This window comes from Neolamprologus brichardi, chromosome 6 (assembly GCF_056152115.1).
Source record: "Neolamprologus brichardi isolate AB-2024 chromosome 6, ASM5615211v1, whole genome shotgun sequence".
Classification (NCBI taxonomy): domain Eukaryota; kingdom Metazoa; phylum Chordata; class Actinopteri; order Cichliformes; family Cichlidae; genus Neolamprologus; species Neolamprologus brichardi.
This window is the reverse complement of record NC_142109.1, coordinates 29,698,591-29,724,938: the sequence shown is the minus strand read 5'-3', so window position 1 is coordinate 29,724,938 and position 26,348 is coordinate 29,698,591. Positions and strand designations below refer to the sequence as shown.

Sequence of the window (26,348 nt, the reverse complement as noted above, 5' to 3'; positions counted from 1 at the left end):
TTTTTCCTTTACACAGCTGCAGAAACCCTCAAGACTAACACCAGGGTCCTTGAGAAACATCTGGGTTTTTTTTCTAGAGCGTGAATATGGCTTTTCCATACCAAATTATCTAAACTACAACTGCGAAACAAACACCTTCACATGTATCCTCATCTTTTTTAAACATTTTTTTTTTTTTATTTAATTGTTTTTTAAATTCTATCTAGATAAACGTCAGCCCTTTGCTCCTGAACACTGAGGTCTTTTATTGGAATTACTGAAATAGAAGACCCTTCATAGGAAGGACTAATATCCACCACGTACTGGACAACTGATACCTCAGCAGGGGTTATTTTAAGCTCAGAGTTACGCATTCAACTGCAAAAATAAATAGATTAATTGCGCAGCCTATGGAACCGAATCTGTTCAGATCGATTTATTTACCGAAGAGCGAGGAGCTGAAAAGTGTCTTCGCTTCAAGCTGACTACAGCAAATAAAGCTTTATTAACTATTTCGAGACCAACATTTTGAAGTTTACAGGGAAATTAAAACTATAACGGCGTGCTGCTTAGGTAAAAAAGAATGACTTTTTCTTTTTAAATTATTTTTCCCTTCTCTCTTTTTTTGAGAAATGACACGTTAAGTGACGCTAGGTTGCGCTTACTGGTCGTGCAGGTAATGTAAACAGGCTGCAGGGAAAGTGCAACGCAGGGGTGAGACAGACTTGACTCAGGGGGCGAACAGCAGCAGAGACGCCCACACAGACTGGAGGACACCGCGCTATAAAAATGCGAGTCTGTATTTCAGCGTCAGTGGGGATCCTTTAAAAGCTACAGTGAAATAGACAGGAGTCTTAAGCAATGGAAAAATCTCCGCGACGGACATCGCTGCAGTGGAGCTTGTCGAAAGGAAACATGACTTCTAATGAAAACAGATTTTTTCTTCTGGATTTCTTTGGATTATCCTTATGAATCACAAAGATAAACCAGCTGGACTTATATGATAACTAATCAACTGTCGAGTGGTAAGTAATTTCTTCCATTTAAATAATAATAATAATGATGAAGAGGAGTAATAAAAAAGAATGTCTTTGTTCATTTTATAGGTATTATTTTTTGTTAATAGTTTCTTATTTAGTGGAAATGTGAACTTTTCTGAAAATATACAGATCAGTGTGGGAGTTCTCATCAATTTAACAAAGTGGTGAGAAGAAATTGTGATGGGGGTGTTGTGGTGCAGAAAAGCAGCTTACTTGGCTGTCTCTGGGCTCTGTGGAAGTCTGAAACAGTAGGCAGGAGACCGCCCTGAAAATTAATATTTCTTTCTGGTAGAAACTGGATCCAGTAATTGTTTTAATTAGTTTAAATTAAGGCAATTGCTGTTACTGTTTAGACACCACAAACGAGGTATAAGGATTCTCTGTGTTAAAAATGTATGTGATTATGGAATGAAGCATCGTGAACAGTGAGCTGAATAATGCTCAGCTCTGATTTCCCCCAATATTTAGTCTTTTGTTTGTGTTGCTTTGAGTTCTGTTCTGTTTTTCTATGTTTGACCTCCAAACTAAACCTAACAGTGACGCTCCACTTTGATTAACAAAGCACTGCAGTCCTGACAGCTGCCTCAGTAGCCTCTACTTGCTGTCTGTCATCCTGCGTCCTTTCATCGCTCAAGTGTGTTTTGACACCCACAAGGTTACCAGCTGTCAGGTTGGGTCCAAAAGGAATATTTACAAATCAAAAAGAAGAAGAAGAACTTAAACATTTGTCATCTATTAAATATATGTATAAAAGATTGAAAAAATGTTCCTGCCTATGATGAATAATTATAAGTACATTTATAAGACATTTGTGTATCATACGACTATTAAAGTTCTCTCCTTTGCACTTCTTTCACATACTTCCACCTGAATCATACTCAGTTATAAAAGAACAAGAGCCATATTCGTGGGGAACGCTTTATAAGAACAACAATAGATGTGAAAACAATAATTTCCTTCTTTTCTTTCTTGTAGTGTTTTTGAATCTTTTAAATGTCAGCAGCCCTGAAATCTGAAAAGATGACCCTTAAAGGATGTCAAGTAAAGGTTGTGCCTTTGGTTTCAGAAGCGGCTTTACTGCCTCTTGTCAGTGATTCTTTGGCCAGAGAAAGAGATGAACACATTTCTTCTGAAAGCTATTGTCTCTTTTGGTGTTTTAACAATCTGCCAATATCTAATAGCCTACCCTCTAAGGGCTGTGGCTAAAGGACCACCTGACCTGCGACTGTCCCCCACTCAGGAAGATAAAACATATTTACGGTTGTAACCGTACTGCATTCTGTGCCCCAGAGTTCAATCGTGTGCTTCAGTGCAGCCACCATGCCTCATTGCAAGGCAGCCACGTCTCCCTGTTTATGCTTCGAGGCAGGAATTCTGTTCACAAATAAAACCGTTAGTCTCATGTTCCCCCCACCTGGTTGTTTTTTGTGTCCTCCTGTGCCATCACATTTAAATAAACAAATCTGGAAACACTATTGTAGATGTTTGGTTGGGTTGGGATTTTCTACATTAATTTTTTCCAGGATATTTCCTGAACTTTTATTTGTATTTGTGTAAATAGTTATTACAGTTTTTATTAAATCAACTCATCAATATCATTTTACACGGATCAACAGCAGCTTAAGAGTGCTTTATAAATAAATATGCCTTTTCTCTCTCCTGCAGCCTCACCTAACTATGGACCTCACGACCTTCAGAGTTCAGAGATGTTAGCTTTGAGCCACTACAACTCCTCAGCCCCCCTGCTTCTCCCTCATGTGGCTAATGACAGTGGAGGGAGGGTGGAGGTCAGGGCTCCTGTTGAAGGGCTGTCACATCATGAAAACCTCACCTTCGAGGAGCCTACCGCTGGTGGAGCCTTCATTGTCATATTGTCCATGACACTGGGCATCATCTCCAACATTGTGGCCCTCATCATCCTGGTTAATGCTTACTCCCTTCAGCGCCGGCGCTCCAAAGCTACATTCCTTCTGTTTGCCACGTCACTGGTGATTACAGACTCGATTGGCCATGTGATTCCTGGTGCCCTGGTTCTCCGACTCTACCTCTCTGGAGCTGCAAGGCCTCAGTATGTCAACTCCTCTGATGGGATGTGCCAGTTCCTCGGTGGCAGCATGGTGTTCTTTGGACTATGCCCTCTCTTCATGGGCTGTGCCATGGCTGCCGAGCGATGCCTGGGTGTTACTAAACCACTGCTGCACTCATCTTTGGTCACAAAAAGACGTGCAAAAATTTGTCTTTCCGTCATCTGGCTGGCAGCCTTAAGTGTGGCCTTGCTACCCTGCTTTCAGCTGGGTTCCTACACCTATCAAGAGCCAGGGACCTGGTGTTTCATCAAAGTGCTCAGTGACACTAAGGAGGTGGATGTGGCATTTGTAGTATTGTTCTCTGGACTGGGGCTGACCTCGCTAGCTGTGGCACTGGTTTGTAACACTATCAGTGGACTGACACTGGTCTTCGCCCGGCTCAGGAGGCAGCCCGGCTCCCATCACTCAGCCAAGTCCCACGACATAGAGATGGTGGTGCAGCTCGTTGGAATAATGGTCACCTCGTGTATCTGTTGGAGCCCTCTGCTGGTGAGTGTCAGGAAGTACAAGGTTAAGAAAGAAAAGTCAGTAAGATGGTAGACTTCACCTGTTGTCTAAAAATAAAAAAAGAAAGAGCTCTCACAGATGTTTCTACTTAGGTTGGCTGATTAGCGACACTCTGAGCATGCTTGCCTTCATGCCCATACTGTGCTTTATTAACTCTCAGTTTTGTTGCAGCGGTTAGATCACAGCAGCTTTACAGCTCTCTTACTCATTCTGGCAGCTCACTACAAGTGGATTTTTAGCCAGTATGCTTGAAAGCACCTATGTGGTGGTTAAGCAGTATTTGTACTCCTCAAATTTGTGGAGGTTTTCAAGTTATGTCACATAGTGCAACTGTGAGATTAGGGGCAAACTTTGAATTTTGGTTAAAAACTGGGAAGTTAGAAGTAATATTTAAAGTCACAATGCATTAGCAACAGGATCAGTGCTGACAAAGACAAAAAAAACAAAAAACAAACTTTTTGGGATTTCCTTACTTACCTTTTTTTCATTGATTGTACTTATTTGTATTTTTATATTTCCTTCTAATATCTGTACCTGAGCTGAGGTGACGCAAAAATTTCCCCGTTGTGGGATCAATAAAGTCTTATCTTATCTTATCTTATCTTATCTTATCTTATCTTAGATTGATTATGGATCAAGACAAAGAAAAATATTTTTTAAATTTGACAAAATTTAGCAAATTGATTGCAAAAAGTAGAAATTATAATTCATCACTTTAACTCCCATTTATTTAAGTATAAAACAAAGAAATTACAGAAAGGTGAGATGAGCGTAATACAATGTGCAGTGAAAACAAATTTATTCAAAATAAATCAGCGCAGGATAGTCCAGTTGCAGGTGACTGTGACCTCTTTGATTTTATAATCACTTCTGAGTCCTGCGTGCATAAAGAGAAAGTTGAAAGAATCTTCTGTCCAAATGGCCTTTGTTTCTGTAAAAACAAAACAAAACATGAAATTCTTATTTAACACATTTCTGAAGAGAACTGGATCACATTACACAGCTGGATCATTATGGGATCAAATGTCAGACAGGGAACAACAACTGCTAAATTAAAGAGTAAGTGCTCTTACTTTGTGTAAGTCAATCACTTTGTTTAAATATCAAGCTCAGTTAAGAAAACAAAACAAAAAACAACGTGCAAACAGAGACTGAAGCAGAAATGTGGTCAGAAAGAAAGACCGCATATTTAAAAAGTGCGTCACACGCATAATAACAGAGGGGTTTTTGCACGCTATCAAGGGTTTATATAGGATTGGCAGAAAATGAGAATGGGAAAGTATCTCTCAAGTTAGACCTGCCAACAAACTCTAGTTTACATCTCAAGTGAACTGTGCAGCAGTCCTCAAGGACAAAACAACATACACAGCTGGTATGTGGTTTGTATCATATTAAGAAGCTTACAATGTGTTTTTTAATTTGGTGATTTCAGTTTACTCAGATTGTCATTTGCTTGACTGACTCACATAAAGATTCAGCCAAATTCTGTTTTACTAAAGTGAAATTATTTCCATCGGTTGCTTCCATCCTTCCATTTTCTTAACTGTTTATCCAAATTGGGGGCTTGTGTGGGGCTCGAGCCAATGCCACCTGACACCGGGCAAAAGTCAGGGTGCACCTCGGACAAGTGACCAGTCCATTACAGTTTCAAACTGGGCATGACAGGCACGGTGACTTTGTTATTTCTTGGTCAAAAATCAGCACATTGCTGATAGTTACATATCAGTAGCATGCAAATTTAATGTAATGTAATGTAAGAAGGCTCAGGTGTTACTTTTGTGCACAAACATACAGTGGGGCAAAAAAGTATTTAGTCAGCCACCAATTGTGCAAGTTCTCCCACTTAAAATGATGACAGAGGTCAGTAATTTGCACCAGAGGTACACTTCAACTGTGAGAGACAGAATGTGAAAAAAAAATCCATGAATTCACATGGTAGGATTTGTAAAGAATTTATTTGTAAATCAGGGTGGAAAATAAGTATTTGGTCAATAACAAAAATACAACTCAATACTTTATAACATAACCTTTGTTGGCAATAACAGAGGTCAAACGTTTACTATAGGTCTTTACCAGGTTTGCACACACAGTAGCTGGTATTTTGGCCCATTCCTCCATGCAGATCTTCTCAAGAGCAGTGATGTTTTGGGGCTGTCGCCGAGCAACACGGACTTTCAACTCCCGCCACAGATTTTCTATGGGGTTGAGGTCTGGAGACTGGCTAGGCCACTCCAGGACTTTCAAATGCTTCTTACGGAGCCACTCCTTTGTTGCCCGGGCGGTGTGTTTTGGATCATTGTCATGTTGGAAGACCCAGCCTCGTTTCATCTTCAAAGTTCTCACTGATGGAAGGAGGTTTTGGCTCAAAATCTCACGATACTTGGCCCCATTCATTCTGTCCTTAACACGGATCAGTCGTCCTGTCCCCTTGGCAGAAAAACAGCCCCATAGCATGATGTTTCCACCCCCATGCTTCACAGTAGGTATGGTGTTCTTGGGATGCAACTCAGTATTCTTCTTCCTCCAAACACGACGAGTTGAGTTTATACCAAAAAGTTCTACTTTGGTTTCATCTGACCACATGACATCCTCCCAATCCTCTGCTGTATCATCCATGTGCTCTCTGGCAAACTTCAGACGGGCCTGGACATGCACTGGCTTCAGCAGCGGAACACGTCTGGCACTGCGGGATTTGATTCCCTGCCGTTGTAGTGTGTTACTGATGGTGACCTTTGTTACTTTGGTCCCAGCTCTCTGCAGGTCATTCACCAGGTCCCCCCGTGTGGTTCTGGGATCTTTGCTCACCGTTCTCATGATCATTTTGACCCCACGGGATGAGATCTTGCGTGGAGCCCCAGATCGAGGGAGATTATCAGTGGTCTTGTATGTCTTCCATTTTCTGATGATTGCTCCCACAGTTGATTTTTTCACACCAAGCTGCTTGCCTATTGTAGATTCACTCTTCCCAGTCTGGTGCAGGTCTACAATTCTTTTCCTGGTGTCCTTCGAAAGCTCTTTGGTCTTGGCCATGGCGGAGTTTGGAGTCTGACTGGTTGAGGCTGTGGACAGGTGTCTTTTATACAGATGATGAGGTCAAACAGGTGCCATTCATACAGGTAACGAGTGGGGGACAGAAAAGCTTCTTACAGAAGACGTTACAGGTCTGTGAGAGCCAGGGATTTTCCTTGTTTGAGGTGACCAAATACTTATTTTCCACCCTGATTTACGAATAAATTCTTTACAAATCCTACCATGTGAATTCATGGATTTTTTTTTCACATTCTGTCTCTCACAGTTGAAGTGTACCTCTGGTGCAAATTACTGACCTCTGTCATCATTTTAAGTGGGGGAACTTGCACAATCGGTGGCTGACTAAATACTTTTTTGCCCCACTGTATATGAAGCAGAAGGTTTTTTTGTCTTATGATACCTGCATGTGATCAGAGAATTTGCACTATCATTATTAAATAAATGGTAAATACAAGTGATCTCATGACATTGCTCTCCCTAAGATGATTGCATATTATAGATTTCACTAATTAAAAGTATTGGTTTCAAAGCTGAAGATTTTAATACCAGGTATTAGGCACAATGCAGTCCAGCTACTCAGAAATAAAACTTTTACTCCTGCAGTCTCTACTTTAAAATATCAATAAGAGGTTAGTACAACTATAGCCAGACCTTATAAAGCAATTTCACTGTATCTATGACACTAAGGAGGGCAGAGTGGCATTCTATTTTTATAAACATTGATTTTGCTATTCTTTTAATATATTGTTTTTACCTTTTCATTTTGTTAACTGCAGTTTTATGTCTGCAGATCTTTGGCCTGATGTCCGTGATTCACTCCTACACGCGAACCATTGGACACAGCTTGTCATACTATGAAACCCTGATGGTGATGGGAGTGAGGCTGGCCACGTGGAACCAGATCCTCGACCCCTGGGTTTACATCCTGTTGCGCCGCACCGTGCTCCGCAAAATCTACCTCATCGCTAAGTGCCAAGCAGGCCTGAGGGGTACTATTTTGGGCCGTTGGGAGCCGTCCTCTTTTCCTAGCTCAGAGAAGAATGATGTAGATCAAGTCTGATCTGAGAGAAAGGCTGACATAGTAATTTGCGGATATATTTTGTTACCAGGTCAGTGAGCATATGAAGAACTCAGCAAAGATCTTTATAAAGAAAGGCCATCAGAAGAGCAGGATGTTTGAAAAAAGCTCTGGGGCTTTTAAACCTTCTCTAAAAAAGTGCTTCTTGGATTTAATCATCATTTCTCTTTCTCACATCATCAAAGTTTACCCTGAGTTCATGGTCTGGACCTTATAAATGAACGCTAGCTAATGCTATGATTTTGCACAAAATATACTCTTTTCTACTGTTTACCTGCATTGAGTGAACATTCCTTGTTATTATACCCTCATAAGGAAACTCTTAAGAGGAAAAGGGAACGATTTAGCCCGCATACGGCTGCAGTACTAACCACGCTTTGTCTGGAGAAGCTCAAAGTTTTGCAGAAGTGCCACTAATACAGGGACTACATACAGTATTGCAATGATTTATTTGTACTCAGTTCTATCTGCTTTTAAAGACATGAATTGCACAGTTGGCATGCCTTCATTGTATGGTTGCAAAAGAAATCAGTTGTACTGGTTTTAACATTTAGAGGGAGCACTGTACTAAACCCAGAAGTATTTAGAGAGTATTCTGCTGAATGTATTTCATTAAGGGATGTTAATATTCAAATACTGTGGAGTTTATGTTTGTTTATATGCTCTATGTGTGCTTATATATTTCTTTTTGTGAAATAAAGTAAGAGGTTATAACGTAATACTTGAATTATACACTCAGTTTTCTGAGTGTGTGTAAAGACTGAATGTAAATAAAAAACAATTCAATGTGATTTTATTCCAGAACTTTGTATTTATTTTTTCCCTAAGCCAGAAACAGAATCTTTTAGCTTTTAAAAAATGTTGTACTCTACTATCATACAGATGTCTGTTACATCAGTGTTTATCAGTATTATTATTATTATTATTATTATTATTATTATTATTATTATTATTATTATTATTATTATTATTAGTTCACCTACAACCACAAAAAGTCTTTATTGATGCCTTTTTATTTTATCCTAGAAATGTCTCTAATTTCCTAGATCTAGACTACTTGCTATTTCCAATTGCTCCTTCATTATTAGGGATAATGTCAAATATTACTGCAAAATGTTAAATAAATGAAATCTGATATTTATTTAACCTCCCATAAAGCTTTCAGTCCAATCATAATAGGTTTTGCCATCCAATCTTGGTGAGTGGACATATGCCCTATTGACCCTTTCTTATTTCAGCTGATCACAGGATCTGGACTGGTTATATTGTGGTGTACAGAGCAGGTAAAATAATGCAATCATGATCATGTTTCTTGCAAGTTTGTTTTTTCATTTACCCATACAGTGATTAACAAAAATTATTAGACCTCGTAAAAACAAGAAAACACAAATATTCTAGAAATCTGTCAATAACTAAAAGTCATGTTGATGTTTATTAGGAGAAAAAATAAACTGAATTCATGTTGTAATACCTACATTTGAATTGGCAAACTGGACTCTGAGAAGTCCGAAACCAATCCAGCATAACATTCAACAACAACAAAATAATATATATATGTTTTTGTTCAGGACTCCAAATAAATAACTGTAATTTCAATTTCAAAAATTTTTTTTAATTATTATTTTTTTTCTTTTTTATGGGACAGTAAGTTTTACAATTTGTGGATAACAAAAATATTTCTATTTTTGCATAAAAAAATATCATTTTGATAAAATAGCTTGTGAAGATGGATTAACATTACAGAAACATAAATAATGATTTTGTCAATTAATTTAGGGCAGTTGAACCTTACATTGGGTGGTGATCTTATAAATGGTAAATGGCCTGTATTTATATAGCGCTTTTTACTAGTCCCCACTAGGGACCCCAAAGCGCTTTACACACCCAGTCATCCGCACACACATTCACACAAGCTACAGTTGTAGCCACAGCTGCCCTGGGGCAGACTGACAGAAGCGAGGCTGCATATCGCACCATCGGCCCTTCTGTGTCTGTGTCTTGCCTAAGACTGTCCGAGCCGGGGCTCGAACCAGCAACCTTCCGATTACAAGGCGAACTCCCAACTCTTGAGCCACGATAATTTTGTTAAGCATTGTATGTATGAGGACACTGATACAAATTCTACATTTTTGTTTTTGTGTATGCGTTTCTAAATTAAATACAGTTAACTTTATGTGTGTCTGAAATAAAATAAAATACTGACCTGCATTAAAATGGATCTCAAACAACAGAATCCTTTACAAGAACCATTTAGGTTAAGTTCAAACAGAAATATTGGACCAAATAACTGTTTTTAAGTGTACTGGATCATCTTTCCATCCATTTTCTAAATCACTTTCCAAGCTTAGGGTTGCGGGGAGGGCAAGAGGCACAGAACAACCTGGACTGATCGCAGTTGTATCAGATAATTTAAAACTAAAAAATAATCTGCATCATGAATAGAAAAAATAGATTAAATTAACATATTTATTCCTATTTGTTCTCCAAAATATCAGCAGTTAACAACATTGCATTATATCTTTGTTGGCATGAAGCCAGGACCAAAGTCTAACCAGATTGTATAATGCAAACTGGTGAAAGCTAACATATTACAAAAAGGGAAATAACGATAGCAGAAGAATATGATGTGAAAAGGTTAGAGTAGTAACTGTGTGATGTAACATTCCTCCATGGATATTTTCAGTGTTGGATTTGGACTTACACACTCACACAGAGCAGAAGAGAAAATGGATTCAAGAAAGAAAGATGGTCTGAGTTTATGTAAAAAGGAATTTCCTTAATACTATACAAATATTTACTTGGGATGATCAAGGGAGTGGATATCTGAACAGATACAACTGAGTCTGATGGCTATATTGAAAAAAAAATTGACATTGAGCAGTTAGTTCCAATAATTTTTGGTTTGTAACAGATAGAAGAGGCAAGGCCCAAGAGGCTAAGATCCCAGAGCCATAAGTAGAGACTGAGATCATCGTATTCCACTTAGAATGTTTTTCCTCGAATAGTTAGGTCTCAACAAATGGGTCAAGCTTCAAATATAAACAGAAATGCATAATGAACTTCAAGAGAAGAAATATTGATGAACTAATGGATGACAGTCGAGCGATACCATAATGGAAAACTGGGAGACAGTGAAGGATTTGTGACAGAAGAAGTGGTATGCAGCTTTTCCACTGAGGATTATCTCCTTCCCGTCTGCATTCTCCTCCTGTTGCACTAGTCTGTTCTCCTCCTTTCCTCCTGCTTCAGAGCTCCATCTTCAACAACCTTTGCCCAGTCTATCCTCTGTCCCTCCTCTGAATATTCAAGATTAAAGATTCAAGGTTTTTATCGTCAGTACAACAATATACACAGTATACAGCATATCAAAATGCCATTTCACCCCTCGCTAATTTTAAGTCAAATTAAAAAGATAAAAAGGCACTACTACTAACTATATATATGTACAATAAACAAAGACAGAATAAGAGACAATACAAAGTGTGCAATTACAGTAAAGTGAGACTATTGTGCAGTGGGTATTGAATACCAGGTTCATGTTACGCTCACGATATTGTAGACAAGACCGGACGAAGACATGTGCAAGATGCAAAATGTGCAAATATATTGTAGATGTGTTCAATAACTATGTGACTGAGGTGTGCAAATAAGCATATTGTTCCAAGGTCTAGTTTGTAGTGCATTTGTGGAATGCCCAACATGGAACATGTTCAAACATCTCAACCTTCTTGGAAGTCGTCCTTTTTACTCTTGCTTTTACTTTGCATTTATTTATTTATTTATTCGTTTATTTATTTGTTGTTAGTTATGACATAATGCACACTCCGGTACACCAGGTGGCGGTATAAACCTAAACACGGTAATGTGCGACCCGCAATTGAACTCGGAGAAGAAGAAGCGAAACTTCACCGGAGTGACCGATCCTGCGCAGGCCTGGCTCGTCTCAAACTAGCCTAACATCCTAAAGCTAACAACGTTAAGGGACCTACACCTGTTTACTGGCCCGTTGACAGAGGTGAGCTCTAAAGACATAATCGAAATGTAATGCAACGTTAATAGCACTGACATTCTGGGTAACTTCACCTAGCTTGCTAGCATCCAGTCGCTGTAAACATAGGCTAATTGGCTGCCTTGACTTATGTGGATGGAATAATTATGGGAGTAAGGGACCAGTTTTTTTTAAATTATCATTATTGTTATTATAAATGTATTTAGTTTGCTGTGAGCCTTGTTATCCTAACCACATGTCTCAGCCTGCAGCGTAACAAGTGTACCGCTTAATAAACGTTAGCATATACATGGATAATGTCAAATCATCTGCTGCTTTATTGTGGTTGTTATTACACAGCCAATTGCCTGCTAACTGTTGTAACAGTGGCGTATACTTGGGGGCGCACAGGTGGTAGCTTGGGTCCTGCGATCGCGACAGCATGGCGGCCGCTGCAGCGCCAGTGTGGGACGAGCACCAGGCATACGAGGAGCTGCTGTACTGGGACAGCCTGATACAACAGGGACACCGCCTCCATCCGCATGATTTCGACAGGTACACGCACATGATGCATGGTCCTGAATAAAAGATGCCCGAAAGCTAGCATTTGCGTAGTACACTCTGTACTTTTCATTAAAATACAGCAACAGGTTCTGTACAAAGAAAAAAAAACAACTAATGAAATTAGGGCTGTGCGATATGACCAAAATCTCATATCCCGATATAAGAATTCTATCATCCGATAACGATATAAATCACAAAAATGTAACATTTTCTGTAAATTCTGTGAATCTCGGGCAGCTCGACTTGCGGGAATTGTTTCCAGCTGCGCGTCATGTAGCTGGAGTCAAGCGTTTTAACCGATGCATGAAACGATACATTTTTAGACATAAGTTGTAACAGCCACCATTTTCTTTGTGAGTATTTATTACACGGTGAGCTGAGTCTAAGGTTTATTTTTTAGCACCTGGCGGCTCTTTTTTTTTAAATTCTCATCCGTAAATAATCTGCTCTTTCGCGTGATTCAGTTTATTTTGAAAGGTCTCAACAGGATCTTGAGCTTTATTGTGAAAGGTTTATGTGGAACATAAACAAGCGGACACCCGATGCTAAAATATAAGAGAAAGAGAGAACTTTAAGAAATTAATATAGCCACTACAGAGACCATCAAGACGATGAAAAAAATATTGCCGTAAACAGTTTATTTTATGACACCACGAAACAAACGATAGCTAAAATGAAACATAGACGTTTTTATATCGTCATCCCATATATATCTTTATATCGAACAGCCCTAAATGAAATAAACAAAACACAAACTATGAAGAATAATCTCTTGAAGACTGAAAAGTCTCTTTCAGTCAGGCAGCTCATGTTCAAGGAATTGGTTCATTGCAAGCACAGAGTAAAGGTTCACTCACATGTTGCCACACTGTGCTTAAACATCTGGCCGGAGTATGCTTCAGGTTTGTCTGTGCATCTCATTGCCTCTCTCGCTTTCTTGAACACACACAATTTTTAAAGGCACACTTGCACAATATAGGGAGCTTCATGACTTTATGTATTTTGTTGTTTTTTTGTTTTTTAGGTAAGTCTTCTCTTAAATGGCTTTTAGATCTGTCAAATAACAAAGCAATCGAGGCCGCTGTTGTTGACGAAATATCTGAGTTTCATGTTTGGGCACAGTTTACATTCATCACATACTGGCACTAGTCAAATAATGTGGACTTTGGGGGGTCAAACATACTCGAGCACTGTACGGAGTGTGCCTAGTGTGATTATACTCGCACAGCCAGTTTACAGATCTGCATTATACCTAGTTCTAAAGTGTGAAAAATAAAAAAAAATACAATTTTTTTTTTTAATTCATTTTTAATCTAAGGTTAGTTTATGTCTGGGACACAGAGTTTTAGACTTTAAATTATAGGCTCAGTCCCTCCAAATATTCTTCCTATAAAATTGTGAGAGGCGAGTAAACATCCCTCCCGTGCACGTAGGTATTGATTGAGTGTTTGGGATGTCACGCAAGTAGAATGAGGCACATTATGTGTCTATGATGCGGCACAGTTCGACTTGTCTGCTGGAACAAGTCTGCAGCCTTTGAACAGCTCTGTCAGATAATGAGGAATAGATTTGTTTTCCAGTAAGCTAAATGCTTGTTATTGTTGTGCTGAAAACAACCTTTATTACTCTATGGAAAGAAATCAGATTGAAGTATATTGTTGTTATTATCATTGAAGCATACTGAGTAGATCAGTGCAAATTTAAGAGCTGACACATTAACAAGAGTATGTTTCCCTGTCCTGTGAAATTAAGTGACATAAATTATGTCACTTGACACATCTCTTCTAACTTGAGCTCTGAAACTTTTCTTCATATGTTCTCAAATTCTTTTGTCTTCCAGATATGAGGAGTTGCGTTACTGGTACGACTGTCTGTGCTATGAAGAGGAGCTTAGACAGTACCATGACTACATTGCTGCTATCGAGCATATGGAGGATAAACGTTATCGTGAGGTTGGTTCTGTTTTGCCTGCTAAATAGATACACTAGATAATCACAGGGTTTCTACTCCATTGTATTACAAACCCTGCAGCTTTCCATGTCTAAGTTTAGCAGAGGTTAATGATGAAATATTATTAAGTGTTGTCCTTCTGGTATTTCTATGATTATAAACACACAACCTTTTTTTAATGCTTAAGTCTCTTTTAGTCGTGACAATATAACAGGAGAATATTGTCTCATGAATATCTTGTGACGTTAAGTTACTGTAATAAACCCCCATTTTGGTCACAGTAGCCGCCAAGTCCAACAACTTCCCTGGTGGAAACCTTGAATTCACAGAACATGTCGTATTTTTCCATCCCCATTTTGTTTCCCTTTGTTCTGCAAAAACATTGTTCCTCTTGAAAGCTGTCGCCTGTTTATTTTTCCTTTTTTTTTTTAAATCACAGACTTCCTATTACCGCTATTACTCTATTATTATACTTCTTCATAAGTCTTCACTGGAATATATCAGCAGCAGTAAAACGTATTTTAAAAAATGGCTTTAATGAATCCTAACACTTAAATGTCATGAAATAATATTACAATATGAAGTAATTATACATTTACTGTTATCTGCAGTGAGTTTCCTCCAGTATGAACTTTGTCTTTATTTTATTTTTAAAAAAAATTTTCTATTTAAGGAATCTGCAACAACTCACGTACAGGCGGGCCCATATGATCGCTACGTGTTGGCCAAACATTCTGAAGTGTACCCCCCAACAGAGGAGTTGGAGGCAGTACAGACAATCGTCTCCCACGTGGAGTGCGCTCTCAAGACTGTATCTGACCAGATGGATGCTCCAAAAGATGACGAAGCAAATACAGAAGCACAGAGGTAAGAGAGAGTAACCTGCGATGCTTTTAAAAGGATATCTGCAAGCTTTTAAAATAAATAAATAAGACTGCTTTTCTTTTAATATAAATAATTTAATTGGCAATTTTTCTTTTTTCTTTTTTCTTTTTTTGCACCCCTCAACTGAAAGTGATGGCTCACAAGAGCGTGTGCTGCGTGGGGTTATGCGAGTTGGTTTGGTGGCTAAGGGACTCCTTCTGAAGGGGGACAAGAACGTGGAGCTGGTGCTGCTTTGTTCCAACAAGCCTACAGTTACTCTGCTGAAACAAGTGGCCGAAAAACTCTCTTCACAGTTAGAGGTAGAAATGAGTGCCTGCAGCATACTTTAAAAACACATGTCACATATTTTTACTTGGATTATTTTAATCCAGGTTTAACCGTCTTAATTATTTGTTCTCTTTCTTTAATAGACTAATTCACCTGAGACATATACAGTCAGCCAGTGTCCAGGAGATGCAGCCATTGTTGTTACGAGCACCAAGGAGTCAGTTCTGACTCTTATTATCCACCTGACATCACCTCTTGTCAGGACAGTGCAAGAGGGTGAAACTGCTGAAGAAGAAGCAGACGAAGAAGAAGGTGCGTATGTCGGCCCAGCCCTGATCTGTGTTGTCGGTATGCAGGCGCTGTACTGCTCCACTGATTTATTAATCTGCACTGACTGTTTGAAATCAAACCAGTTGTCCCATCTCATTAAACCTCGGTGGAGCTTGTACAGTGACCGTGTCAGACTGATGCCAGTGAACATTGACTCTTTGCTCGCACGAGAGTCCTTTCGTCGTTTTTGTGGCAAACTGACGTATGCAGGACATTTCCTCTGTAGTCACTGATGCATCCTGCTCATGTTGTTAGTGACAGTGCCTCAGTCATTTAAAACAACAACAAAAAAACTTGTATATTCTTGTTGTTTTCATGTTTCAAGTGAAGGCTTTTTTTAAGAATAACAAGTTCAAGCGCGCATGCATGATCCTTGATGCTGAACATGTGTTTGGAACTAGCTGCAGCAAAACTGATCAGCTGTTGCCTACCTTAGGAGGATTTACAGTATAAGGCAAAAAAAATCATTGTTCAGGTGAATATTTTGGTTGGTGTAGTGTTTGGAAGCTCCTGTGTTGATTAGCGTTAGCTGCATTTATCTGGTAGTCTCAGACTGAGAACCATATCAGTCTCAGTGCAGTTTTAGTCCATTTTAATACACTATACACTGGGACTGCACATTTAAAAATCCTGCAATATTACTAATAAAATTATTAGACTGGATAATTATTGGAGCTGTTATGTCCTGGGGTAGGATTATTAATGCTTAATCATTGTTGGATCAAACCATATTTACTCTGTTTCAATAAAACAATCATTTTAGGCAAAGGTCTAATTTAAGGTCAAGGTTTGGACAAGTTAAATGTGCAAGTTGATATTTTTAAAACTTTAAGATGTGTTTGTTAAATGCCACAGTGATTAAAATCCTTGCTAATATCATGCACCCCTGATGAAAATGCATATTATCAATTTAAATTCAGTCAACTCAACAGAGTCCAAGCAGAGTTGTACATAGTATACTGTCCAAATATGGATCAGCCTTGTTAAGTGAGCAGATATTTTTTTTTCCCAAAACATATTTACTGTTGCATATTTACAGTGGCAGAGATTGATCTTGTTGATCTTTCACATCAATTCTAGTGGTGATAAATACTAACAAAAAATCCTGGCATAGGCTACTGCACAAATTATTTGTCATCAGCATTGGCATAGATTATCAGCCGGTGTATCCCTAGCTGTATAATGTAGAACAAATGAGCTAAAACTTGCCCAAAGCTGGTATTTTTTCTTTGTTTGTTTTGTTGTTGTTTTTTGTTTTTGTTTTTTAATATAGCCAGTCTGTCATAAAGCCTTTTTTAGGCCACTTTTTTTCTGAGGGATTCATCAGTTTTGCTGCAGCGTAGGGCAGACGTAAAGCTTCTTAAATGCTTGTGATTTACAACTGATTACCTTTTAGTTTGTCAAGTTTTTTAGGAACGCTGGACCTTTGACCAACTGGACACACTGTCTCAGGAGGGGGGAGAAGCAACAAACCTAATCCCAGTGGCTCAGGGGAGGGGGTATTTGATGTAGTGCAGTGCATATATTTTAATGCTGTGCAATGTTATAAATAAATATACTACAGCTGTTTCTGACAGTCATCTTACTTCCGCATACACTGTGGAAAATACAATTGGGATCTCTTTTAGCAGACCTTTATGGTTGCTGGGACAAAACGTGTCTTTATGTAAACCCCCTTTCCCTGCTGCTGGTTGTTTGCTGGTTTTTGTTTGCTACTCCCTGAGCTGCAAGACAGAGACAACCCCCTTGGTCAAACTGTACCTTTTCTTCTTACCCCACCTCGTCAATAGAAACGCGAACAGTCAACGATCCGCCGGACGTTCTGGACAGGCAGAAATGCCTAACTGCCTTGGCGTCTCTCCGCCACGCCAAGTGGTTCCAGGTTTGCATTCACGTCCTTACTTGTACATCAGGTTGAACTGTTTTCCTTGAGTGATCTTTTATTTTCTGTCCATTTAGAGGACCGTAACAGTTTTTGCTCTCAGTTTTTGTTCATATTGTTAATGATCTTTATAAAATGTCTAAATTAATGCTCATCTATACCAATGACAGAAGTGGAGAAATCATTGGTATCGACATGAGTACATGTCGAGAGACTGAGCTCTCTCGATTTCAACCTCAAAGGTCATAAATGGCTAACATAGCTTGAATAAGTTTTATTTACTGTTGATTTGGAGAAGGCTCAGTACTTATTACTCTTCTGTGCTTGGGTTGTTTTGTTTTTGTTTGTTTGAAATCTCAGAAAGGAGTCCATCACAGACAGAAGCTCTGCTAACTGAATGGGCTTTGTTTCTGCCTCCAGGCAAAAGTTAACACCCTGAATTCTGCCGTCGTTGTGATCCGACTCATGAGGGACTTGTGTAACCGTGTTCCTACCTGGACGCCGCTCTCAGGATGGGTGAGGAAACTCTTTGTGCATCTATTCCGACAGCAGCAAAGCGGAGATTTGTGTTTAAGTCATTTCAGCTGCTTTCATCCTGAAGTGTCGGTTTTGTCTTCTTGTCTCCACGTAGCCACTTGAACTGCTAGTGGAGAAGGCTATTGGTACATCTGAGAGATCACTGGGAGCGGGCGAGGCCCTCCGCAGGGTTTTAGAGTGCGTAGCCTCAGGAATACTTATGGAAGGTGAGATTTTATTTGAGTTGTGCAACTTGCATGTAAATTTATACACTGAGCTGACATTCATGCACCAGTTGAATGGTATTTGTGCACAGATGGCCCTGGAATTAAAGATCCTTGTGAAAAGGAAGCTGTTGATGCCATTGGCTATTTGACTAGGCAGCAGTGTGAAGACATCACACAGAGTGCTCAGGTAAGGTGAGCCTATAGAAGCACCCACACACATGTACACCTTTATAATCAAATCAACAAATTAGTGCATAACTTTGATGTTTTTCTTAGTTTGCCTTGAGGCTGTGTGCATTTGGACAGATGCACAAAGTGTTGGGGATGGACTCTAAACCTCTGAGGTCACGAAAATCGCTGGGAGCAAATTACAGAGATGGCATGGGTAGGCTATTATTCTTTTTTTCTTTTTTTCCTGTGTTTGAAAAATCAACACTTCCATCAAATCTCCTTTTTTTTCTTGTTTTTTTTTTTAAATAACTGTAGCCCAGATACCACCTGTTGGACAACTGAACCTGCCAGCTAAGAGACCTTTCACAGACGTGGACACAGGAGATGAAGACACACACCTCAACAGCAAACAGAGAAAGTTTCTCAAGTTCCAGAAACGCTTTCAGAAGAAATCCTGTGAGTAATGAATGTCAAATTATTCACTGTAACACAAAAAATACTGCTGTAAAATCCCTTTGATCTTTAACTGTATGACAAAACACAGACTTGGTATTGTGGAATAAATATTCTGTATGTTTTCATACATGAACATGCTTTTCTGGCAAGGTGTACATAATTTCCTTTTGCCATAATATTTCATTCTGTTTATCAAAATAATTATAACTGCTATTAAAAGTTAGATTTACGTTGTTTTTTTAAATCTTTTGGTGTCCTTGGATAGAATATTTAAGTCACATAATCTGAGTAGTGCTGTGAAAATGACAACTTTGTGACCCCTATGTTAATGTGACATTTGTCTTTTACTCTTTACGCTGACTTCTGTAGCCTTATTTTTCTGTGTGTGCTTCTCAAAATGAATCTGTTTGCTCATTTTGCTGTTTCCTCATAGTCACCGATGATCTTACCATGAATGCCGTGATGCGTCTGAACCAGTACAGACCTGGTCTGGATTACAGACTTACATCTCAGACTGGCCCAGTTCACGAGCCGGTCTTTACAATGGCTGTCGATCTAAATGGAAAAACGTACGAGGCAACGGGGCCTTCCAAACGTGCCGCTAAGCTTAATGTAGCCACAAAGGTAATGGTGTTTGTTATCTACACAAGCTGACTTTTAGTATAAATACTCAGTACTGTGTTCTTCTTGGTTACTTTTTGGCTGATGGACTAGTTACTGTTTATTGATTGGTTCCATACATTTTGCTAATTGATTGTTTGTTTAAGTGCAGCCTAACTTGTAAGTTTGAACATTTGTAAAGTCAGACTGGGCAAAGAAATCAATGTTGTTTTATGTGTCTTATAGTGTTTTGACTTTGATTTTTCACAGGTACTGCAAGATCTCGGTCTTCCCACAACTTCTGAATCTAAATCAGAGCCCAGTAGTGAAAATGAAGGAAGCCAGGAAGCTGTTGCACTGACTTCTTCTACGTCTGAAGATGTATGTCGTTGAGCTCTCTTTGGAGTCCGTATTTACAAATGCATCCTAAAAGTTCCCACAGAGAGAAACACTTGTGCATTTCACCACAGTTTTTTCTTATGTCTGCTTGCTGTGAACAGACTGGTCAGGGTCCAATCTTAACAAAAAATGGCAAGAACCCTGTGATGGAGCTGAACGAGAAGCGCCGCAGCCTGAAATACGAGCTGTCGGCAGAGACGGGTGGCTCCCATGAAAAGTGCTTTGTCATGGAGGTGAGTCAGCAGTATTGTATACAGCAAACAGAAATCAGGTGCTGCACTGTATAGCAGCTTTGATGTCTTGGGCTTTGTAAAGGCAACTGTAGAGCCAAGTAAAGATTTCTGTATTTGTGTTTAATCTGTTAAATTCCATGTGGGTGAGATTATTTCAGAAAGAAGGACAGAGGTGGAAGATAAACGATTTCCTTTGGTCCTGTGAGCCATTATTCTGGACAGGATTCTTCCCAAAATTTACAGCATATGGTCTGTAATAGATGTTTAAACTCGGCAGGATAAACCCAAACTAATAAACGTCCATAGATCAATTCAATTTTATTTATATAGCGCCAAATCACAACAAAAGTCGCCTCAAGGCGCTTCATAGATACAGAGAAAAACCCAACAATCATATGACCCCCTATGAGCAAGCACTTTGGCGACAGTGGGAAGGAAAAACTCCCTTTTAACAGGAAGAAACCTCCGGCAGAACCAGGCTCAGGGAGGGGCGGCCATCTGCTGCGACCGGTTGGGGTGAGAGAAGGAAGACAGGATAAAAGACATGCTGTGGAAGAGAGACAGAGGTTAATAACAGATATGATTCAATGCAGAGAGGTCTATTAACACATAGTGAGTGAGAAAGGTGACTGGAAAGGAAAAACTCAAGATCAGATCAGAGGATACATTAGAGTTACTATAATGAGCTGTTAGGCTGTGCGGGTGTAACAGGCGATTTGTTGGTGGTGGCTCTCCACTCACTAAAATGCTAATGTTATGCTATGCTACACATGTGAAGGTTCAGCAGAACGCTGTAGCTATGTTTTTGCACTGCTGCTCAAAAGAATAGACACGGCGTGCTCAACACCCATTCTCCATCTCCTCTACCAGCAGGAGTCACTCTCTGTGTATAAATGCTGTGACATGCTTCATAAAATCCTAAAATCTTTTCTCCTCATTTCTGTCTCGCAGGTGGAAGTTGATGGGCAGAAGTTCAAAGGACGAGGCTCCAACAAGAAGGAAGCAAAGGCCTACGCTGCCCTCGCTGCTTTAGAGAAGCTGTTCCCAGATGACAGTGGACTTTCAAATAACAGAAATCCCACGAAGAAGAAAGTCACCTACACTGACATGGTAATGTATCCAACTGGTGAGCTTTAAAATGCACAACTCAACTAATTTAACTATCAGGCTGTTTCAAAATGACTTTTTTCTCACGTTTACTTTTTGACAGCACATCCCAGGATTTGGCACCATCCGCGGCATCCCTTCAGACTCAGGGTCCCGTGGCTGGGGTCCCCACAGGGGGGGTCGGGGCAGGGGTCGAGGCAAGCAGTTTCCAGCAGGACCCAGCTATAACAAGAGTAAGAAACTTTACACTATTTACGAGTCAATTTAATCATCGTTGGAAACCTTTAAATCTGTAAATGGAGTTTGCACTAAATGGTGATTTCTTGTTTTAAAGCCAACTACAGTTATGAGAGCAGCACTGGCACAGGCTATCGTAAGTATCTGAATGTCTGTTATCTTTATGCACTCTGGTTTTATGTTAGTGTGTGTGTGTGTGTGTGTGTGTGTGTGTGTGTGTGTGTGTGTGTGTGTGTATTTGGTTTTACATGTTTTTTGTGACGTACACTTTTTTTAAAATAAGGCTTAAACGTCATGCAGAAGCTTTGCTGATTCGTTGAAAGGCATAAGATGCCTATATTTTTAAAAAATTACGGTTATATGTGATGATGCATGCAATAACAAGGCTAAAATACCTTCTTTTTTTTTGTAATTATGTTTACCAAAATTTAAAACTTCTAGGTAAACATCCTAAGATGGGTTTCATTTATTTATCTTTGTCCCAAAAAGATGATTCTGTTCTTCTGGGCGTAGCTTTTTCAGTTGGAGAAATGTTTCAGCACTCATTCAAATGACTTCTTCAGTCTCAGCTCACTGCAGGTTTCCAACCCAATATATTTGCATAAAGACTGAAACTAACACCACTGGTGAAAAATGGCCTGGAGGTCAGTTTCTTGATCATTAATATGCAAATTGACATGACCATTGATCAACAAACATTGAGGAGTGATAACTGGTCAATGGCCATTCACAGAGAGTTGGGGATTGGCTGCAGTCACAGTGTTGTAAGATGGTGCCCTTAGGCCCCCTGCTTGAATCAGAGGTCTTTCCCTTTTCATGTAAATGGTCTCCTTGACTCCCCGCTCAAACCAGTGTTCCTCCCTGCCCAGGATGTGTACATCCTCATCATTGAAAGAGTGTCCACTGGCCTGTAGGTGTGAATAGACCTGTGGGTTGTTTGGTTTCCCCAGTGTATAAATCATGGCAGTGGCTTAACAGTGTACGCTAAATTTCTCTGGTTGTGCCGGGGGACCCGATACTTAGGGTGGACCAGTTTCTGCCAGAGCACGTTTTGGGATTTGAAAGCCACAGAGATGAGGTCTCAGCCGTTCTGATACTCCTGACACATAAGGGATCACTAAAGGTTTTCACTTAGGTAACAATTGTCCTTCTTCTCTTCTGGATTGCCTGGAGCTTTCTTTAGGTGCCCTCCCACCTTTGACAGGGCTCGCAAAACCGCTAGCCCGACGTCCCGGGGCTAGCGATTTTTCCAGTCGGGCTACCAAAATCTATCTCTGCCCTGCCCATCGGGCTATTATAGGAAAGAAAAATATATGTCAATGCTTTTGCATTCTTTCAGAAATGTAGCTGGGTAATTATGTCATTGGCATCGGTGAGCCACTGTCAATATGTGACATATTGAAATCACGTTTGAAATTTGCGCTTGTTTTTTACTTTCACTTTGCAATCGCGCAAACTGTGTATAGAGAGCGACAGCACTGATTGGTGAGTGACGATAATTTGCGCACCAATTCCTCTGACATCGTCTTATCAATCGTTAGCTTACTATGCAAACATGACAAGTGAAATCTCCCGCAGCTTAAACATGTGAGAGGTTGATCGCGCAGAGGATCGCTGAGCGTTATGTGAGTGTGCGTGTAAAAGCAGCAGGATATATATTTTAGTTCTGCTGAGCCAAATGAGACAGGTCAGCGTGAAGAAGTGACCACAAAACGGAAAAGTTATGACAAATCAGACTATAAGGCAAAAAATGATGTTTTTCTGCTTCCCTGCTACGCTATGTCCAGATAAACAGGATCAGCTTTTTGGGATTCCCTTACCTGGATGATTGAGCATGCATCAAGGTCTTTATCTTTATGTGTGTGGTGGGGTTTTGTTTGTTTGTTTTGTTTTTTAAACTTGAACAAGCGTGAACTGTCTCGGTTCTATGATTTGCAAATAGATCAACAGTCACTTGTAGTTGTCGTCAGTTGCAGCTCTAGGATTGTGTCTTTTAAGAAAATGGCACTTACCTCTCATTTACCTCTTGTTTCTGTTATCTTAAAGATAAATTATATGGCAATAATGGAGCCACTGCCACAGCCAAAGGTACCGCCCCCACCACCTCAGCCTACGGCACCTTTTACCCCGAAAGCACCACCATCACGTACTCGTCCCCACCCGTCTCCAGCTCCAACACCAGCACCACGAAGGAAGAAAGCTACCAGTCAATGCCGCCTCCTGCTGATCAGGAGAGTCCGTACAGCTACGGCTACGGAGATGAGAAGAGAAAGATGCTGACCCAAGGTGGAGACTACTCTATGTACAGCACTGCTTACCCCAGCTCTGTCACCGGGGGACAGAGTTATAATAATTATGGCAAGTTCCTTTTGTATTTCTTACAGTAACTTCCCTCTTTTCCTATTTCTTTATATTTAATCTTGATTTATACATATAAATGATCTGGGCTTATAAATGTTTCTTCACAGGCTGGGAAAACCAGTCGTCCTGGGGGAATCAGGGGTACAGCATGTACCAGGGATTTGGAGGACACACCCAGGGCTCATACTCTGGATACGGCGACATGAATTACTGATCATAACATCACTGGTGCTTTTTATTATGCTTACATGACTCCCTTTTTTCCTCATGTCTTGGCTGCTCCAAGCAATGCTATAAGGAAGGATAGGCCTGTTTCCCAGCTCTGAGCTCCTGCAGATGCCTCCTCATTTCCTCAAGGTGGGATTTAAGCAGTTCAGAGTTCCTCTGTGATGGCAGAGGGGATGGGGAAAGAGTGCAAGGAAACATGTCAGCATAATGAAATATGCAGTCTTTCTCACCTTGATGATTAGGGATCATCCTGAGGCACCTCTCTTAAAAAGAAATAAAAAAGAAATGCTGGTGTTTTCTCTGAAACTGGAATTCTGCTGATCTTGTTTGATACTCTTAACCTCAGTTGTCAGTTCTTTTGACAAACCAGTAAGCCAGTTTTAAGTTACGTTTCTTTTATCTGTAGCCTTCATCACGTCAATGTTGACATGAGTGTTACGTTGAGTTGTTTTGTCTTTTTTTTAATGTAGTGTACTGGTTCTGTATCAGTATATTTTTTTTTATGTAAAGCTGCTTGTTGTTTTAAACTGAAGTCCTTTCTGTCTCATAAAAACGCTCTAATCCTTGTACAAATAAAAGACTTATTTTGGAGCTGAGCTTCTGACCATCAGTTTCTTAATTACAGACATTGCAGAGATCTTGTTAGTATGATTGTTAGTATGATTGTTGGCATTTTAAGAGCTTCATCTTATTCACGCTCTGACATGTGACAGCTGTGTTCAGAGAAGCGTCACCATTGACATGATTGTGAACGTGAAGCTGTTCAAAGTTGGGAAACGTAACCTTCGTCTTTGATGAAACGCATGAAACGATGTTTTTCACATCAGTGTTATTGAGTTTGTTGCGCAAGGTGCTGCAAATGATTTGTGCAGCCAGACTGCTGTGAATGCAGCACAAGCATACAGCAGCCACGCTCTCCCTACCTGCGCTGCTATCAAAGCTGACAGGAACCCTCACTGACCCATAATTAGAGGAGTGTAGTTGAAGTTATTTGAGAATTTAAAGCACATTTTTGCAAGCTTGATCCAATATTAGTACTCCCAGTGAAATTTGATAAAGATTAAAGGAGGGGACAAGTGGAAGCTCCAGAGATGAGGGTTTGCTGACAGTCGGCAAAAAACAAAAACTGAAGGACAGCAAATTATTAACAGTAAAACTCATCTTGTGTTTTTGTTTTAGCAAATGAATATAGCTCGAAAACAACTTTAGGGAATTGAGCTGTGTAACCACACTAAAAGGAGAACTGCATACTTTGTTTTTGCATTAGTATATTGTGTCAATACTAATGTGCTGTGACACCTCTAGGTGTGAGAGACAATTCCAGTAATGTCTTACGGCAGTTTTTCTTGATAGAGGCTTCACATACTTCAACCTTTTACCAGAACTTAGTTATTTACAGCACTGTGAAAAAGTCTTCAACCTCTTTTTTTTTGTTGGATATTTGTGAGACTTACGTGTTTCAGATCAAGCAAATTCTAATATGAGATGAAGATAAGCCCAGTTTTCAGGTGATGATCGTCATTTATTAAGGGAAAGAAGGCCCAAACCAAAATGAATTAACTGGGATTAACCACATTTTTTGGAAAGCATTGTGAGTCAGTGTTTTCAGTCGTTATGCAAATGTAGTCTTTGTAAGGTTGGGAAAGATTCAGTCAACTGAAACTGAAGTCATTTGAATGGGTGATCAAACATTTCAACCAGTGAAAATGCAACGTCCAGACGAAAAGAATCAACTTTCTTTGGTTCATGTTTAATGCTGCAAGACTATATTCAGCAAGACCACCAATTTGACCCATTATTTTACTGAACTTAGTGTTTTACGTGTTATTTTGAAGTTATTCAAAAAGCAGGAAGCAAAAGACGGAAAGAAAACAAGCTAAACAGGAAAATCAGTGAATAATATTGAAGTGGAAAACATGTCTGGACACCAGCTATATTAACCACAATAGATCACGTGTGCCCTTATGACCTTCTAGTCAGTGTCTGAGCAATGATCATGCCTCTCCAGCGTGTCCCGGGGTTGGTCCTCCTACATCCTCTCCTCCAGGACTGCTGATAAAAAGCGAGGGGGGAACGACGATCACTCTGAGGGTGGAGAGTGTCCCAACAGATCCCATCAGCCGTGAGTGTTTTGTTTTTGACGACATTATCTCTGCATATTGACACCTATTCTTTACACATGAAAAGCTGTTTCCCCCCCTCATCAATCAGGCAGCACTTCACACT

The 26,348-nt window shown here is 39.8% G+C and overlaps 2 protein-coding genes across 3 annotated transcripts; both read left to right on the top strand.

The window, feature by feature from the left end:
* Positions 1–373: 373 nt before the first annotated feature.
* Positions 374–8,432, top strand: LOC102793656 (prostaglandin E2 receptor EP1 subtype-like). Its single transcript, XM_006790608.3, has 3 exons — positions 374–1,004; positions 2,685–3,595; positions 7,434–8,432. The coding sequence occupies exons 1-3, from the start codon at positions 980–982 to the stop codon at positions 7,701–7,703; spliced, it is 1,206 nt and encodes a 401-aa protein (XP_006790671.2). The 5' UTR covers positions 374–979; the 3' UTR covers positions 7,704–8,432.
* Positions 8,433–11,605: 3,173 nt separating this feature from the next.
* On the top strand, positions 11,606–24,718 carry LOC102793942 (interleukin enhancer-binding factor 3-like). 2 transcript variants are annotated; one of them, XM_006790609.3, is made up of 20 exons: positions 11,606–11,736; positions 12,121–12,264; positions 14,114–14,225; positions 14,897–15,090; positions 15,239–15,407; positions 15,519–15,687; positions 17,496–17,587; positions 18,008–18,103; positions 18,219–18,330; positions 18,420–18,517; positions 18,607–18,715; positions 18,817–18,957; positions 19,391–19,581; positions 19,828–19,938; positions 20,058–20,189; positions 21,141–21,299; positions 21,400–21,529; positions 21,631–21,669; positions 23,580–23,891; positions 24,002–24,718. In XM_006790609.3, the coding sequence occupies exons 2-20, from the start codon at positions 12,152–12,154 to the stop codon at positions 24,106–24,108; spliced, it is 2,586 nt and encodes an 861-aa protein (XP_006790672.2). In that variant the 5' UTR covers positions 11,606–11,736; positions 12,121–12,151; the 3' UTR covers positions 24,109–24,718. The 2 variants fall into 2 exon arrangements, with proteins under 2 accessions (XP_006790672.2, XP_035763573.2); XM_035907680.2 differs by having other exon boundaries at positions 11,620–11,736; positions 12,097–12,264.
* The last annotated feature ends 1,630 nt before the right edge of the window (positions 24,719–26,348 follow it).